Raw genomic sequence first — 18128 nt, 5'->3', positions numbered from 1 at the left:
TATAAAATAATCATACAATATTAAAACTTCTAAATTAATAAATAATAACCAATTCCATTAGGGCAATATATATATATATATATAGAGAGAGAGAGAAAAATTTTTATATGTACTAAGTGCATATATGAGTTTAGTCTCACATTAGTTATTAATTAGAAATTAGTGAAAGGGCGAAGCATGTACTTTGTTTTCTTGGATTGTTTTATAATTATATGTTATAAAATAATATAAATCATATCATTTTATGATATTATCTAATAATTTAAGTTATTGGATTGAGATGGTTCTTTAACATGGTATCAGAACTTTAATGATCAGGCGATCACGAGTTCGAATCTCATCATCTTCATTTATTTAATAAAAATTAAACACAAGGTAATATGAGTTTGTGCAAGTTTCAAGCCAGCAAATTTTTATTTAAGAAAGTATGTTACATAATAATATAAATTATATCTTAAAACCTTATCTGACAAGCATTTAATTCCCACGAAAAAAACAATGGCATATGCTCTGCAGACAAAATTTAGTTCGGCTGCCTCAAATTAATGGATAATAACATTGAAATGGAACTGTTTATTTAACAATATCCTTAATTGTTCCTACTCTAACCTATCTATAAATTTTCCACCCACCATTTGCCTAGTTTTTTCTTGATGCTAATTATGTGGGAATGGAAACTTGTTTGGATGAGGACAGGGCCCCCGTGCCTGTTTTAATACAATTAACATTAATTAATTCATAGGCTTCCAAGCGAGATCAGAACAAATATTATATGTGCCCAACAAAATATAAGCGACTACTAGCATTCATGAATGCTTCTTAACCTTTCAATATTAAATTAAAAAACGTTATCATGGATTTATTTTTTTTAATGATATTAAGCTCAGGTTAAAGATAGATTGGTCAAAATCTAGATTAACTTACTAGATCGAATTTAATATATATTAAATCTTACACGTATGTGTTAACTATATGCATTCCATTTTAACTAGATGCTAAAATCGATATATATATATATATATATAACATGATTAAAATCATTATCAAATGTTGTTGCTCCGATTTTAAATTAAGAGGAGAGAAAATAATTACGCTAATTCAAGAAACTTAACATGCATACCAATGGTATGAGTAAAATTCACCCCTCACCTTACTCCTCCAAGATAGCACTCAATCTCGGAGTCAATCTAGTCGTTGATTTCCTTTCTCTGCCACCACTCTTCCCTCTTCTCTCCGCAACAAATCCTCCGCCATCACTGTGGGTGCCTGTAGCCACCATCGGAATAGTCTCATCACTAGGGCTCTTGCTTCTCCACTCAATCGCGGGATCGACTTTCTTCATCCCACACCAACAAAATCCGGCCCTGGCACCCATCTTCAGGGCCGAATTTGCCTTCACTGCCAAGGCAGCCATCTGCTCAGTGCTAAGAGGATTGTTTAACCAACTTGATGGCAACGCGAAGTAAAGACGACCTAACTGAAGATGTTCATTTTCATTGATCGCTGAAACATATTCATCAAATTCCATGTCATCTGCTTTGCATACAAAACACTTGGGGTTTCTCTGTATTATCTGCGAAACCCTAATTGAGTATGAAAATTCTTGGAGTTTGCCATCTTCAAAGACCAGCTTTGCTGTGACGACTGAGGTGGACTCACATGAATTACAAGTATTTCCCATGAGTTTTTTTTTCTTTCTTGTATTGAGTTCAATTCATGGAAGTTGTTTCTAGGCGTGAGGGTCAAAGCTATAAGTAAACGATTAGGAGACGACCGAGTTTATCTGGGGAATATTTAAGAAATAAATATAATCGTAATCATAGCGAGTGGTTATGAATCCAAAAAGGGTGGCTGACAAAGTAATCCATTTGTTAATTATTTTAAGCGGATATCATTTGGTATCTTTTATTTATTCTTACCTTTGGTAACTTTCCATTAATTTGGATATTTCCTCCTAATTATTGCTTTGATCCGATCACTAGGCATGTGTTGAACTTTTTGTGAAAGTAACACCACCGTCTTAACCTTAAATTTAATATTTTAGAAAGATTATTCTCTAAAATACACAGAAACGAGATACAATTCCTCTTACTGTTTTTTTTTTTTTTTTTTTAAAAAAAATAAAAAAAAAAAAAACTCTCTATTTATGGTACGTATGCTCCTACAATTTAGACTAAAACTTCCGTTTGTTTGAGACAAAACCAGGCCCGTTTGATTTCCCTAAACCTAACAAAATAATTAAAGAATTCGATGCATACTTTTCTGTAAACTAGAATTAATGAGATTTGCTAAGCAATAAAGCATTAAAGTTGTAAGCTCGTTCTACATGATTTATATAAAACCTCTTCGAGAAATATGCAGGGTGAATTCAACAATTAAGGTAAAAGTTGGGTTCAGCCTTCCTCTATCGAGATGACGGGCTTCTATCTTTAGCCTCAGATTTTAGTTCTTGAGTTTGTTATCCATGCACCAGTTCTCTCATAGATAAAAAGGCTTTTGACTACACTCTTAGGGCGTGTTAATTTTTGCAGTTAAAATACACTTTTCAAAATATATTTTTTTATATAATAATTTTGATGTATTTAATATAAAAAATATATATTAATTTAATATATTTTAAATTAAAAAATATTTGCGGTTGGCCGAGCTTACAGACAATGTCTTACTCTTACACTGATTTAGCTTACAACTTTAAGCTTAGTTTTGTCTTGTTCCAGGCCTGTTTAGAGGTCCAACGTTGAAATCAGGCTGACTGATACCTAGAATCTAGGAGCATTCTTAAAACAAGTTAATTGATTACCTCAATCTGAAGCATGGTTTTTTTCTTGTTATTCAAACAAGACATGTAAGTAAAATCTTCATTGGCGAACCTCTAATTATTTTCTATTTGGTTGACAACTTGAGGATTCACTAAGCTTGATTGCCTTAGTATTTTTGTCAAGTGTTTTTAAATTTCTCAATGTTAAATCTATAAAAATAAGTTGAAGAAATAACTTTTTAAAAAGATATATAAAGATGAGACAGAATTTGATCACATGATGAGAGACACATGGAACCTTTTGTTAGTAAATGATATATGTATAGCTTTAATTTAAAAAACAAGAAATAAAGACAGAGGTGAAAAAAATAAAGAACAATGAGCAGAAACAAAACGGTCTAAGATTATTGTCATCCTTTTAGTTTTATTTATAAAAGAAATATTCAAACATTACAGAAGATAAAAACAAAAAAAAAAACAAAACGACCATCATCTCCTTTATCTAAGGAAATATATATAACTATCTAGATTTATCCTAAATAAGTTTAAATCTAAGGATTCAAATGACACGTGATCATAAATAATAAATGAAACATTGTATAATAAACTTTAGCTTTGGTGTCATCACTTCAACACTTCTCCTTTTGTTCCAAAGCTACATGTTTTTATCCTCTCACTTAGAGGTTCAAGCCTGTCTTTAGCTAAAGGCTTAGGAAACAAGTTTGTTAATTGTTCTTTTGTAGTGCAGTAGATCAACTCTAATTCCCTTTCTTGCCGGAACTGTCTAATAACATGGAACTTGATCTTCATATGTTTGGTCTTGTCATGAAAAATAGAATTTTTTGAAATAGCTATTGCTGATGTGTTATCATAGCATAATTATATGGGACATTGTTAATCAAAGTCCATATCATTTAGCATTTTTTTTAGCCATATTAATTGCTTTGTTGCCACACATACTGCTTTATATTCTGTGTCTACAGTGAAATATGCAACCATTAATTGCTTTTTAAGTTCCAACATAAAATGATTTCTCCTATAGCAAAGCAATAGCCTAAGGTGCTCATCATTTCCATCTCAATCACTGTCAGGAAAACCAACAAGTTTAATGGAATTAGATTTGACAAAATACATGCCAAACTCTAAGGCCCCATTCAAATATCTCATAACTCTCTTGGCTATAACAAATTAGATTTGACGTGGAACTTGCATGAACCTAGAAAGGTAATTGACAGCAAACACAATATTTGGACATGTAGCAGTTAAATACAACAAGCTGCCAACCAGACTTCTATAGGCTTTACCATTAGTTTTGAGTGCTCTATCTTCCTTCATTAGCTTTCGTCCCAACACCATAGGTGTATTTACTAGTTTGCAATTTTACATAGCAAATTTATTTAGTAGCTTTATAGTAAACCTCTTTTGATATAGAAAATAACCTAGTTCATACTGAGTTACTTATATGCCTAAAAAGTATAACAACAAACAAAGTTCATTCATATCAAACTTATCCTTTATGTTGGTTTTAAACTCCTCTACTAGCTACTCCTTATCTCCTCCAATCAATAAATCATCTGTATATACTGACACAATCAGAGTATGTTTATCAACATTCTCTATATATAAAGTTACTTTATTCATGCTTCTTTCAAAGCCTAAACTCAATAGATAACTATCCAATCTGCTATACCAGGCTCTAGGAGCCTGTTTAAGTCCATACAAAGCCTTCTTTAGCAGATATATTTTATTTGATGTAATCTCTTTTTCAAAGCCATCGGGTTGTTCAACATATATTTATTCATTTAGAATACCATTTAAAAAGGCAAACTTGACATCCAATTGAAAAATATACCAACTATTTTATGTTACTAAAGCAAGTAAGAGTGTATTGTATTGTGGAGCAAATGTGTCAGTGGAGTCAAACCTGGTTCTTGGATACTACAAAGCCTTGCTTTGTGAACTTTTGATATTCCCATCTGTATTAAATTTTGTAGTATTTGAATATCCATTTCACTCTTAACATAAAAATTCAACCGAACTTCTAATTGAACTTGGTCTGTCAAAACCAGAAAACTTTGAATCCAAACTTTGTTTTATTATTTTCTATCATTGTGAGCTCTTCATTCATTGTTTGAGGTATGGGGAAAAGGGCTGGAAAAGTTACGGGAATACTTTTAAGTTAATTGCTTGTTTTTCAAAAATCGGTTTATTAGTTAATTTTTTCTCTTTAGCAACATTGCTACCTGCTGTAAATATCAATTAAGGTCCTTGTCTCCCTTATTGGTTTGTCATCAATAACATCATCATTTTCTGCAGCATCTAGTTTAATTTGCTGCTCTTGTTTTGTCTTTTCAATTGATGTAGTTTCTTAGTTCCATGTAATATTTTATGCAACTTTTACATCTCTAGCAATCATAACTTTATTAAATTTCATATCATAGATTTTATAGGCCTTAGATTTAGTGTTATAGCCTATAAGAATTCTCTTATCAGTCTTTTGATCAAGTTTTCTCCTTTTAGCTTCAGGTTTCAAGACATAATAAGGGTTGTCAAACACTTTTAAATGATCAATGATGGGTTTAAAACCATACCAGATTTCATAAGGAGTATTGTCTCCCAAAACTCTTGTGGCCATACGATTTAGTAGGTAGGATGCTATGTTTACTGCCCTTGCCCAGAATTTTAATGGCATTTTCTTCTCATATAGCAAACATCTTGCCATTTCTATCAATGTTCGGTTTCTCCTCTCACCGACTCCATTCTGTTGTGGAGTGTAGGGTACTATTAGCTGATGTTTGATCCCCTTTTTTGCCAAGTATCCCTCAAATTATCAAGAGGTATACTCATCTCCATTTTCAAAACTCAATATCTTTAGTTTGTTTCATGTTTCTAGTTCAACTGTTACTTTAAACTTTATAAACTCAATAAACACATCGGTCTTAGATTTAAGAAAATAAACCCAGCAGAACTTACTATAGTCATCAACAAATAGAAGAAAATACTTTGAACCATTTAAAGATTCATTATGTATCGGGCCACACATGTCTGTGTGTATCAGCTAGAGCTTTGATGACGCTTTAAATGCATTGTGAGGAAAAATAACTCTAGTATGCTTTTCTAATTAACAGGCTTCACAAATATCATCTTATTCTTATATATCTAGTAAACCATAGGTCATCTGTAGATCAACCATCCTTTTTAAAGTTGCATAATTGAAATGCCCTAATCATTTGTGTCAAAGAATAGAATCCGTATAGGTACTCAAACAAACTTCTTTCCAATCAATATTAAAACTTTTATTCACCATTTTAGCTGAGAGCAGTAAAAATTTTTTTTTTTTCTAATATAGTTCATCACATTAAAAGATAATAAGCAGCCAGATTCAAGTAATTGTCCCACACTCACTAAATTCTTATTAATCTTAGGTACATAAAGCATGTTTTTTAGAGTTTTTGTACATGATATTGATTCAACTTCAATCGCACCTTTTCCTTCAACCTTCACATATTCTCCATTGCCAACTCTGACTTTGGACAAGAAGTTTGTGTTCAAATCCTTGAATAATCTTAAATCTATAGTCATGTGATTAGTACAGCCACTATCAATAAGTCATGACAAATTATTTACCTTTATTGTGTTGCATATTTGTTCTAATTTAGCCATGGATAAATGATCTTCCTTGGCTTTTGAATTTTCTATAATATAAGTTTATTTCACTGCTTCTGCTTTGTTTCTACAAAACCTTTGGATGTGACCAAATTGCTTGCAACTTTTTCATTGTGCATTCTTAAGACAACACCAAGCTTCTAGATTATTTTTTTTTTGACAAAATTTGCTGGGAGGGAAATGCTCTCTTCTTTTTTCCCCTCTAGTAATGTTGTTCTGATGCTAGTTATTTGATTGCCACTTTTCTTTTTTCTTTTTTTTTCTTTTTCCTTCTTGATTGTTCTTGTAAAAATTATTAGCCCGACTCTTCTCTTTGAAAACTATAACAAGAGCTCCTTCACTTGTTCCTTCTTTTTTGTAGGCTTGCCTCTACTCTATTTCTTGTAATGCATTAACCAATTTTTAAAGATTCATTTTTGAAAAATCTTTTAAATCTTCTAGAAAGCAAATCTTATGCTCAAATTTCTCTGTTAGACTTACTAAAACCTTCTCCACTACTCTTGAATCTGGAATGTCTTCCCCCAAAAGTCTCATTTGATTTATAAGTTTTGAAATTTGAGAAGAGAAGTCTTCGATAGTATGAGTTTCATTCATCTTTAGTCCTTCAAATTATCCTCTGAGATTCAAGACTTGTATCTTTTTTGACTTCTCATCTCCATGAAATTTTGGTTTTAGTTTATCGCATGTTTCTTTGACAAATTTACAAGCCATAATTCTAGTGAAAATTTCTTCACTCGCATCATTATAAAGACAGGTAAGAGCATTGAATTGCTTTGCCTTTTCTTAATTAAAAAAAAAAAAAAACTTTATTTGTGTGATCATAGGATTATTTCATAGTGGAGTTGGTTACTTATCACTCTCCAATATCTCCCACAAGTCAAAAGCTTTAAGATAAGTTTCTATTTTAACAGCCCACACACCATAATTCTGCCTTATGAACAGTACTATTTTTGCTAAAAAATTTGCAAAATTCATTTTTTTAAAAAACTCACTTAATCTCTAGTGTTTCACTCATAATCCCTTTAAAGAAAAATGCTTTGATTCACTCACAACTAATCTCTCATGTTTGACTCACAACCCTTCTAAGATCAAGAAAACGCTTTGATACCAAATGTTAGTAAATGATATATGTAGAACTTTAATTTAACCAACAAAGAATAGAGAACAGGGAACGAAAGAATAGAGGTGGAAAAATAAAGAACAAGAAGCATGAACATAACAGTCCAAGGGTGTTGTAATCCTTCTAGTTTTACTTATAGAAGAAATCAAACACTATAGAAGATAAGAATAAAAATTAACCATCATCTCCTATATATATATATATATATATAGTTTAAAAATAAAAATTCAAATGACATTTGCTGATAAATAAATAATAAAAGAAATATTGCAGAATAAACTCCAGCTTTGGTGTCATCACTTCAACACTTTTATCCATATTACCAAACTTCAACATTCTTTACAAAGATAGAAGGAAAAACATCATAATCTAAGCACGCAGCATGCTCTACCAAGCTTTTGAAATCATAGAACCAATCACCCCTGCTATAAGAGTTGTTGGATCACCGAGCACAGCCGATATAACAAACTGCAGGGCTAGTCCAGCCATTTCCCAACCTATCTTGGACTTACTTTTTCTCCCGTTATGAATAAGGAGTGTGTTTTTCAAGCTAGGAATCCTCGTATGAAATTTCCTAGCACTCTTTTCACCTATGTACCCTTGCCAATTCTCCATGAGCATGTCCTTAACACATGCCACGTGCAGATTATATTTCTTGCACGAAGACCTGTAAGTCCAACTCCTGCCTTTACGTCCACATTTGAGACAAGATGCACTCACCTTCCTGTACAAATACAGCTTAATCTCCCCGTCATTAAGAACCATGGGCAATTTTGCACAACAAGGATGAAGATCAAATCCACAATCTTTGCAATGGTAAACGAAGCCCGTGACATCCCTTTCGCATGCATTACAAAAGCGAGGCTTGTCACCGGGAGGCCTCGAGAAGAATTGGAAGGAACATTTGGTGTAGAAAGAGTGAAAGATTTTGGGAGCAGGGATGGCACAATGCATATGGAGATCAAAATCACACATGGTGCATTTGTAGCGCGATCCAATTCCTACTTCCTTGCAGCCATCACACTTGAATGGAAATTCCGAGTTCTCAAACTTCAGCTTGTGTTGTGGGTGGCTAAAGTGAGATATCTCAGTATATTTCATGTTTTTTTTTCTTTGCTGCCTCGAACAAGGTACCTAAGCAACCATTATATAGAGCTAAGAATTATGGGTTTCTGTTTGAGAGATTAGATTCCATGGAGACTGTGGTTAAGGGTTTCTAATTATATGGAGTTGTGTGGGTTTTGGCTTGTAATTGACGCAGGAAGGAATTATTCTTAGTGATATGGTGATGATGGTACATGAATACGAGTATACAAAAGAATTACCATTTCAGAAGGGAAAGGGCAGACATAAGGCATATATTTGAGCATTTAGGCATATATTTGGATTGTGTCCCACTTAAGAATATATACGAGTTTTCACTTTCCGCATATGGTTCCAATCCACTAATGCTGAAACTTGACAAAGATCAGACGTCTTAAGAATATGATTTGAGAAAACATATTGAATGATGTGTTCCAATGGATAAATCTGTGTCCAAACTAAACTTCTGAGGAATACTTGACGAACTTGGAACTTTGAATTTGCTGCAATATTAGGTATATAATTATGAAGGGATTAATTATTAGATGCACACACTAAGAAACCTCGGGATTCCAGAAGAATAAGGATTTGGCATCTTAAAAAGTTGATTGGATGAGATTACCAAAATAATCAATCAGCAAAGATTTAACTTTTTAATCACAAGCAAAGCATCCAAAGTGTAGCATTAATTTAAATTATTTATGATTATGACCTTTTCTTCTAAACAGATGATAAGCATGTTCATGCTAATCAAACACATGGAAGAATAGAAGCAAGAGGGTGTGGCCTTAGCACAATTCTTGATTTCATAAAGAGAAGATGGCTGAGATCATGAATTTCATCTGCATTTATCACTCTATATATTGATAGAAATGTTGACAAGGGAGAACAGATTCCCTATCCTTTTGTTTATTGTCTTATAACGTCGAAGTTGTTCATAAATTTGGTGGCAATACATGCATATTGATAATGTATTTTATCCATATATATATATATATATATGACTGTCTCTTCGACTATAAACAGTACCTAGGAAACAGTATACACTTTGTCATCTTCATTCCTGATCATTTGATTACGTATAATGCTTGCTTGGAAATTACATGAATTAAATTGTGATAGAAAATAATATAAATTATATTTTAAAATTTTATCTAATAGTTTAAGTTATTGGGTTGAAATGATTTTTTGACATGGTATCAGAGCTTTGATGACCAAGCGGTCACAAGTTCGAATCTCAACATTCATATTTATTTGATAAAAAAAAAAAAAAAATAAGCATGAAGTAATGTGAGTCTGTGCAAGTTTCAAATCCAAAAGACTTTCACTTGAAAGAGTGTGTTAGAGAATAATATAAATCATATTCTAGAATCTCACCTAACAATTTAAATTATTGAATTGAGATGGTTCTTTGATAAATTTCAGCTAAGAATGAATATAAATCATGGAGTTTGTGGTTCAATAAACTTGGGAAACCATCATCAAAAATACAACTAGCTAGGGGATCAGTCAACAGCACTGCTGAGTCTCAGATGATCAGTCACTAGAAGAATGAAATAATTGTGTTCCAGATAGTGTCAGGATTCTCTTAGTTCCCTTCTTTTGTATTTCTTTCGTTGGCTTAGCACAGAGAAACAAGTGGAATATGAGAATAAATGCAAGTGATCGTGTCTGGGAGGTAATTGCTCAGAGCCAGTTGCTTTGTGTGATTGTACTTGCAAGAACTGAGAGCGGACAATAATGAATATGATTCTTCCATCATCCAAAAGCATTTTTCTTTCAGTTTTTGTTAGTACAGTGATGGGTATCGTATATACTTACCTGTGTTGATCCCTTTCTATTATCCATAATTGCTCCGAGTTTTTCTCTTGAGCGGTCGTCGTCTTTGAGTGTCTGAAATGGTGTTGCTGATGGTAAAGAATTCACAGTCCTTGTTCTGGTCAAATTTAGAGAAGCCATTGATTGTTGAACTTCTTGCATTTCCCATTTTGGAGTCGCATCAGTGATCTCAGAAAGGATAACGAAGAATGTGCTGAAACGGTGGTTCTAGCTGTTAGAGAATAATATAAATCATATTATAGAACTTCACCTAACAGTTTAAGTCATTAAATTGAGATAGTTCTTTAATATAGTATCAAAGCTTTGATGACCTATTATTACGAGTTCGAATCTCATTATTCTTATTTATTTAATAAAAAAAAAAATTAAACACAAGATAATGTAAACATGTTCAAGTTTCAAGTCCAAAAAACTTTCACTTGAGGGGGTGTATTAGAGAATAATATAAATCATATACTATAACCTTACCTAACAATTTAAACTATTAAATTGAGATGGTTATTTGACACTAGCCACGCAAAAGCAGCTTCAAAGAGACTTTGTATACGCCATGTGTCCGCAGAAACCAGCAGCAAGCTCCAAAACACATACTGCAGCTCAGATTAGGGCTCGGAACAAACTGACTTGCTCCGCTGAGCTGCCAAAGCATCATAGCAAAACTGCAGTCCCCTAGGCACATGCAGCGTTGATTCTAGGTGTATTTGTTTTAGCTTTTGTGGTTGAGGTTGTGGTTGAGGTACAACCCAATTATGCATAAAACTCAACCACAAAAACTATTTTTTCTTACTTTTTATAGCTTTTTTAGTGGGTCCCACACCCAAACTCAACCCTAACCTCAACCTCAACCTCTAAAACAAACACACACAGAAACTAGAAAACCACAACTAGAACAGCTAGGATCAGCCCCGAAACCTATAATCCTTTAACCTTGAGTTATTTGAGATATTTATCGAGTGAATTTATTAATTACGCGGTCTGCTATTATTTTTATTTTCAGAGTAAATTATATATTGCTTTTTATAGTTCTGTGAAATGAATTAAGTAATCTCTCTAATTTTTTTTTAAAAAAATTGACAACATAGAGAGATTGATAAGAGAAGAAGTGAGAATTATCAACATTGATCAAGAGAATTATTAATTATTTTTTAAATTAGAGAAATTATTTAATTTATTTAACAGAATTAAAAGGGCTAATGCATATTTTATATTTTTTAATAATATGTAATATTAAGATAATAAATAATGTAAATATAGATATCTAAATATGTTATGGATATAGAAAAAAAAAAATTAACTAGTGAGTATTAATTAACATCCCTACTTATAACACTATAAAGTTTTTTTAAAAAATAAAAAATAAATCCGGCTTTCAACACAGCCTACGGTAGTCGATGCTTTCCCTGCAATGCCACCACTCCTCAAACGCTTCCTCCACCATCCACCTCGACCATCACCACTCCACTCTCTCCCCTTCTCCACCACCACGTCTCAACCACCCAACCATCACTCCCCTCTAACCACTGCTATCATTTCCCTCCTCACCCACCACCGCTCCAAATCCCGCTGGTCCCACCTCCGCTCTCTCCTTACCACCACCACCAGCACCCCCCTCACCCCTGGTCACTTTTCCCTAATCACCCTCAAATTAAAATCAAATCCCCATCTTGCCCTCAGCTTCTTTCACTTCACCCTCAACAACTCCTCTCTTTGCTCTCACAATCTCCGCTCCTATGCCACCATCATTCATGTCCTCGCCCGGGCCCGCTTGAAGGCCCATGCCCAGGAAATTATTCGGACCGGACTCCGGTCGCCGATTTTGTTTAATAATGATGAGGATGCCTTTGCTGAGCAGACAGGACTAGGCAGGGTGGAACAGGATTGTGAAGGATACAGGTGCCCCAGGTACCACCTGCTAAAAGAAGTGAGGTTTTTTGAAGTTTTAGTGAAAAGTTATAGAGAGTGTGATTCAGCTCCATTTGTGTTTGATTTGTTGATAAAATCTTGTTTAGAATTGAAAAAGATTGATGGGTCTATTGAGATTGTGAAGATGTTAAGGTCTAAAGGGATTAGTCCATCAATTAGTACTTGTAATGCTTTGATTAGTGAGGTTTCAAGGTGTAAAGGGTCGTTTGTTGGTTATGGGGTTTTTAAGGAGGTTTTTGGATTGGAAAGTTGTGAACTTGGGGAGAAAATGAGAAGGGGTTTTAGAGTTAGGCCTAATGTGCATAGTTTTAATGAATTAATGGTGGGGTTTTATAGAAATGGTGAAGTGGAGATGGTTGAGGAGATTTGGAGTGAAATGGAGAGGTTTGGCTGCGTTGCAAATGGGTTTAGCTATGGTGTTTTAATGGCTGTTTTTTGTGAGGGAGGGAGGTTAAGTGAAGCAGAGAGGTTATGGGAGGAAATGAGAGTGAAAGGAATAATGCCTGATGTTGTTGCTTATAATACTGTCATTGGTGGGTTTTGTAAGGCTGGAGAGGTTGAGAAAGCTGAGGGTCTTTTTAGGGAAATGGGATTGAGTGGAATCGAGAGTAGTTGTGTTACTTTTGAGCATCTTGTTGAGGGGTATTGTAGAATTGGGGATGTTGATTCGGCTATTCTTGTGTACAAGGATATGCGTAGGAGAGACTTTAGGCTTGAAGCTTTGACAATGGAGGTGTTGATTGGAGGCCTTTGTGAGCAGAAAAGAGTTTTTGAAGCTTTGAAGATTATGAGGAGTGCAATGAGAGATGTTAGTTTTCATCCGAGTGGGAAGAGTTATGAGTTATTGATTAACGGATTGTGTGAGGATGGGAAAATGGAAGAAGCGTTGAAGCTTCAATCAGAGATGGTGGGGAAAGGGTTTGACCCAAATTCAGCAATTTATGGTGCTTTTATTGAAGGGTATGTGAAGATGGGAAATGAGGAAATGGCAGCTATGTTGAGGAAGGAAATGTCTGTAGCTCAAAAGCAGCAGCAAGAGGATAATGTTACCGATTGATTAGTTGCGAGCCTACCCCTTGGTTTTTGTGTTCACCTTCAAAAGCTTGAGAAATGTGGTATGTTTTTGTTAAAAAACAAATGTTTGTAATCAGCTTTTACTGCAGGATCGATTAGTTTAATCATTTTTCCTCAATTTCTTTCCTTTACTGGACAAGACAGGTGTTCGGATCCTTGAAAGCTTTGAGCACTGTGGATGCGCTGCCTCCCTTCCCCCATCGAATAAAATGTCGTCTTGTAGGAATTGAGTTTGTTTTCTGATGATGGGAGCAAGACAGTTAAAATGGCATCAAGATGAGCAGATTATTGTGTGCTGCAACCTAGGAAATCCATTAGTTCTGCTCCTTGTTAAAGCAAATACTGGATAAAGAAAGAACAACCGAGGGTTTGTCTACCTACTTGGTGACTTCTTTCTGTTGACGCAACGTCCTCTGTCCATTTGTGATGGATATGAACTACCAGAAAGTGGCACTTGAGAATTGATAGAATTTATTTTATGCTGGCTGTAAAGATTATCAATCCATATTCTTCAGCGGCCTGAATCATTTTGCTGGAGATGATATGTTTGCCGCATATAACTTTTGAGATTTTATGTTCAGATTGGTGCTAGCCTAGCTGCACATAAGCATAGCACGCTTAAGCTAGCTTCCTCGACAAATTATTGTACTTATTTTTTGTCTCCAGCAGCAATAAAATCACCAGATTTTTCCGAGAAAGAAAAAATGGTTTTTCCTCCCGTGAATGTACTAGTTAGAATAATAAGCTGATGCCTGATCATGTAAATATAGAATTTCAGGTTAATTCTTCCAATTACATTGGAAGTGGATGTTATATGAGCGAGATATATTTTACCAGCAGGCAGGCCACGGTAACTTCAGTTACTCCTAGCAAGTACCACAACAGAGATTTGAGTGAAGTGAGTGTTGAGTTTGTGGAAGTTCAGAATTGATTACAGGGGCCCTTTGGTTTTAAATCAGGAAACAGGAGTAATTCTGGAGGAGACCCACATTGAAAGCTTTGGACATAAAGGCCAGAGTACGATTTTTCTATGTTTATGCATGTAAAGTACAAAACATTCTTGATCTTTTATCAAGTTACATTAAACCTTGTTATGTACTGTTTCGCAAATAAATCAACAAATTTGTAACCGTGTGGTTTTAGATCCACCTTTTTCACAACTTTGAGCATGTAAACGTACAGAACTTGGATTTTATATATATATCATTAACAATCTTGCACCAATCACAAAAAATTTCTTTTGAACAGTGAGTGAAAAATCACAAAGACGGGAGTAACCAAAGATTGAAAAGAGATGAAGCCATAGACAGAAACCAAGACAAGAAAGCCATGGCAGCCGATATTTGATACCTGCTGCAGAACTTTGGAGGGCAAAAGGATCCATCAGAGTGGAGCAGGAGATCCACAACACTAGCTGTTGAGCATGCTGCAGCTAATGTTAGAGTTGATAAGACCTGCCGTGTATCATGATGGAATTTGTTACAAGGAGTTCCAATAAATGCATCAATTAGTTTTGGACAAATCGCAGATGGAACATACCCAATCTCCAAGGACAATAATCAGAAGTATTCCCGGTTCTCGAACAGGGCATTTGACCAGAACAGAGTATCCATCAACTATTGCCAGTGTGAAACTCCATGGAATAGTCAAACCCATGATTGTAACCAAGTAGCTGAAAAACAAGCATGCTAAAAAATTGAAAACATTGAAGCAGTGTTTGCTAAAAGCAGAAAAAACCATGAAGGGCTTCTGATGACTCAATATGCTGATCAAATGGCATTGTTGCAAGTAAAAGCATCCGTTGTTTGATCAAAATATTTACTCCTTTCTTAAGAAGGTGATGGTTAAAGTCTTCCAAGTTTTGGACAAAAAGCTGGGCCAAACTAGCACATGGTTTCCAATGGTTTAGAATGGAGGAAACATACCACATGGAGCCAACAACCAGCAGGCTAAACTAGCTCTTATAGACGGAATGGATCACATTGCTGTATTATGTGTCATCACACACATTGTACTGCATTTCATTTAAGGGGGACGGGAAGAACATGACGTGTAGAGGGAGAAGGTGAACCTTTGAAAAAAGAAGGTGAATGAGCAATAAAACTGAAACAATTTGGACAAGGAAATGCAAGAGATCTAACAGGGGGAGTACACAGACTCTGACAGTGATAAACTAATTTAAAATTAAATTCAAGTCGGATGAAATATTGTCAACGATACCAGCAAGAATGCAGTCCCAGGAAGTTGGTTGTGCAAACAGAAGATTCATCACCAAGAGCACACCTAACGGAAGAAGATTTACTTCCATCCTAGGAAAGCTAAGAGCAGAAATTAAAATTTTGAGGGAATAAGCAATCCATTTTAGTTCATCGAATTAAATTTCTCAAAGCTCTTGATTGGGTTCAGGAAAACAAAGAGTGATAAGGATACCAAGATTGTAGACCTCACGCTACAGAATCTTGATACCAGCTGAGAAAATCTCCATAAAACCCAAATCTGAAAATTTCATTAGCTTCTAAATTTCCAACATATTGATCCTTGAATGGCCAATGTTGAACAGCACCATTTGATACAAACTAAGAAGAAGGGGAATTCAAGTAACTTCGATTTGTTGAGTGGATAAATTCTATTTTCAGGATTATTTTGAAAATCCGACAGCACTAAAACAAAAGATTTTCCTGGTCTACTTTCTCGACAATTACAATGGAACCAATTATTCTCTTCTTTCTACCAACAAACAAATCAGCAACCAAAACCTAAGAGGTCGTGTAAAATCTGAGGCAAGGATATTTTCATTATTGGTCTAAGGATGCTGCTTTGGCTCGCGATCGATCCAAACTGACAAATGAATTAATTTAGGAATTACTGTAATCTGTCTCCTCGAATTTGGTTTTTGATTGTGCCATTGAAACTGGAAATGTAACCTTTGTATTGCAATAGAACAAAATAAAAACTGAACACGCTAGATCAACTTTCACGAACGAGATGAAAATAAAGAAGCAAGATTACCAGAAAGCAGTGTAGGTGTAGAACTCAACACCCAGAGACATGAAAAGAAGAGAAGCGGAAGAGAAGATGGTCTGGCCCAGTCTCAAAGAGAAGCTGGCACTCGTCCCTACTGAACCAGGTACAGCATCCATGGCTTTGTTGCATGGGATCTTCTTCTTGGATTGCCTTCTTTTGAAGTCCTATCTTGTTATTATCCCTTCAATTCTCAACCATAGCCACCTCCATTCCAGTATACTTTCCATATAAATCAATCCAAATGTCTCTAATATTTGTGTGTGTTATGCCAAGAATTGATCATCATCCTTGGCCTTTTCTTGCTTAGCTAAGGAAATTGCCAGCGGCGGAGAGATGGAAGAATTTGTTTGCAAGGAAACGTGATACGGCAATTATTTTATTTTCTTTTATTATAGTTACTTAGGAAGAAAAGACGGGATAGTGTAAAGGAGATGACGATTGTGCAAGGAAACGCTATACGGCAACTAACTTTTTTTTTTTTTTTACTAATTCTCTATTATAATTTGAACCGGAGTTGATAATACATAGAATTTCCTCAAATGAACCGACAGATCAAGTCCATTTTTCCTTGTCCATGAAAATGCCACCACAAAAGTCATTGGAAAAGATTCTTGTGGGTGGAGTCTTATATACTGTTTTTGTTTTTATATTTTAAAAATGGTTTTAAGAAAATTTGAATTTTTTTATTTTTTTATTTTAAATTAATATTTTTTAGTGTTTTCAAATATTTTGATGTGCTGATTATAAAATTGGTTTTTTAAAAAAAATATATCATTTTAATATATTTTTAAGTAAAAAAAATATTTTAAAAAATAATTATAATTATATTCCAAAAAAATTCATGACATTTTTTGAATGGTTAAGAAGAGAATTTGAATTTTCAAGCCCATAAATAATCAAAGAAAGAAGAAGAACAAGTATGACACTTGATGGCTCTAAATTCTTCATATGATTTTTTTGGCATGATTTTTATGCCATCTTTATTCATATCAAATTTTATTTTTGATAGAACATATTAAAATAATCTAAAAATATTTAAAAAAAATTAATTAAAAAAAAATTTATAAAAATAATAAAACTATATTTCAACTGCAATGAAATGAAAGATCTACAGATGAAACATTGCAGGTGAACCGTACTCGTAGACAAAAATAGGAAACAGTGAGATACCATGGAAGCGTGCTTTTGAGAGTTTGGTATTTTCTCTTTTTGCATTGCAAAGCAAAAGGGTTTAAAGTTAAAAGGTAAAACAGCTCAAATCACGTTGGCTCAACGCAATTGTGGATAAAGCTTGCCCTACTGACTTGGCATCGCCTGTCGGCAACCAGTTATAAGGTTGTTTCCATGTTGTCGTTATACACTGGCCGGCATCATCATTATTTTTCAAAATATTTTTTATTTGTTATATTAAAATAATTATTTTATTTTTAAAAAATTGTTTTTTATATTAATATATCAAAATAATAATAAAAAAAATTAATTTTAAACAAAAAAAATTCAATTAAATAACTCGATTTAAAATTCATTCCAAATAGCCTCTAACACCAAATCAGATACCTTCTTAACGTTGAAACCAATTATCCATGCAAAATTGCTTATGAGCCAGCGGTTGCTGCCTGTCTCGCTGGGGAGAAATGAAAT

General features: G+C 34.1%; 4 protein-coding genes across 5 annotated transcripts; 1 reads left to right on the top strand and 3 right to left on the bottom strand.

Annotated features, from left to right (window-relative positions):
* Positions 1-1150: 1150 nt before the first annotated feature.
* Positions 1151-1681, bottom strand: LOC118050745 (uncharacterized). Its single transcript, XM_035061189.2, has one exon. It carries the CDS (start codon positions 1679-1681, stop codon positions 1151-1153), a length of 531 nt encoding a protein of 176 aa, XP_034917080.1.
* Positions 1682-7842: 6161 nt separating this feature from the next.
* On the bottom strand, positions 7843-8753 carry LOC118050744 (uncharacterized). The gene has a single exon (XM_035061188.2). The coding sequence runs from the start codon at positions 8643-8645 to the stop codon at positions 7932-7934; it is 714 nt and encodes a 237-aa protein (XP_034917079.1). The 5' UTR covers positions 8646-8753; the 3' UTR covers positions 7843-7931.
* Positions 8754-11809: 3056 nt separating this feature from the next.
* Positions 11810-14043, top strand: LOC118050741 (pentatricopeptide repeat-containing protein At2g15980). 2 transcript variants are annotated; one of them, XM_035061185.2, is made up of 2 exons: positions 11810-13504; positions 13608-14043. In XM_035061185.2, exon 1 carries the CDS (start codon positions 11872-11874, stop codon positions 13444-13446), a length of 1575 nt encoding a protein of 524 aa, XP_034917076.1. In that variant the 5' UTR covers positions 11810-11871; the 3' UTR covers positions 13447-13504; positions 13608-14043. The 2 variants fall into 2 exon arrangements, with proteins under 2 accessions (XP_034917076.1, XP_034917077.1); XM_035061186.2 differs by having other exon boundaries at positions 13604-14043.
* Positions 14044-14640: 597 nt separating this feature from the next.
* On the bottom strand, positions 14641-16954 carry LOC118050742 (CASP-like protein 5C1). Its single transcript, XM_035061187.2, has 3 exons — positions 16473-16954; positions 15003-15135; positions 14641-14917 (listed from the first exon to the last, which is right to left on the bottom strand). The coding sequence occupies exons 1-3, from the start codon at positions 16601-16603 to the stop codon at positions 14723-14725; spliced, it is 459 nt and encodes a 152-aa protein (XP_034917078.1). The 5' UTR covers positions 16604-16954; the 3' UTR covers positions 14641-14722.
* Positions 16955-18128: the final 1174 nt, after the last annotated feature.

This window comes from Populus alba, chromosome 4, assembly GCF_005239225.2.
Source record: "Populus alba chromosome 4, ASM523922v2, whole genome shotgun sequence".
NCBI classification, from domain to species: Eukaryota; Viridiplantae; Streptophyta; class Magnoliopsida; order Malpighiales; family Salicaceae; genus Populus; species Populus alba.
The sequence above is the reverse complement of the archived record's forward strand: the minus strand, read 5'-3'. Positions and strand labels throughout refer to the sequence as shown.

Bases quoted from the DNA above. Each gene is read 5' to 3' on its own strand.
- LOC118050745 (XM_035061189.2), bottom strand. From the start codon at position 1,681: ATGGGAAATACTTGTAATTCATGTGAGTCCACCTCAGTCGTCACAGCA.
- LOC118050744 (XM_035061188.2), bottom strand. From the start codon at position 8,645: ATGAAATATACTGAGATATCTCACTTTAGCCACCCACAACACAAGCTG.
- LOC118050741 (XM_035061185.2), top strand. From the start codon at position 11,872: ATGCCACCACTCCTCAAACGCTTCCTCCACCATCCACCTCGACCATCA.
- LOC118050742 (XM_035061187.2), bottom strand. From the start codon at position 16,603: ATGGATGCTGTACCTGGTTCAGTAGGGACGAGTGCCAGCTTCTCTTTG. The intron at 15,136-16,472 runs GTAATCTTGCTT...CTTGTTTTTCAG, and splicing joins TACACCTACACTGCTTTCTG to CTACTTGGTTACAATCATGG. The intron at 14,918-15,002 runs GTATGTTCCATC...GATACACGGCAG, and splicing joins TTATTGTCCTTGGAGATTGG to GTCTTATCAACTCTAACATT.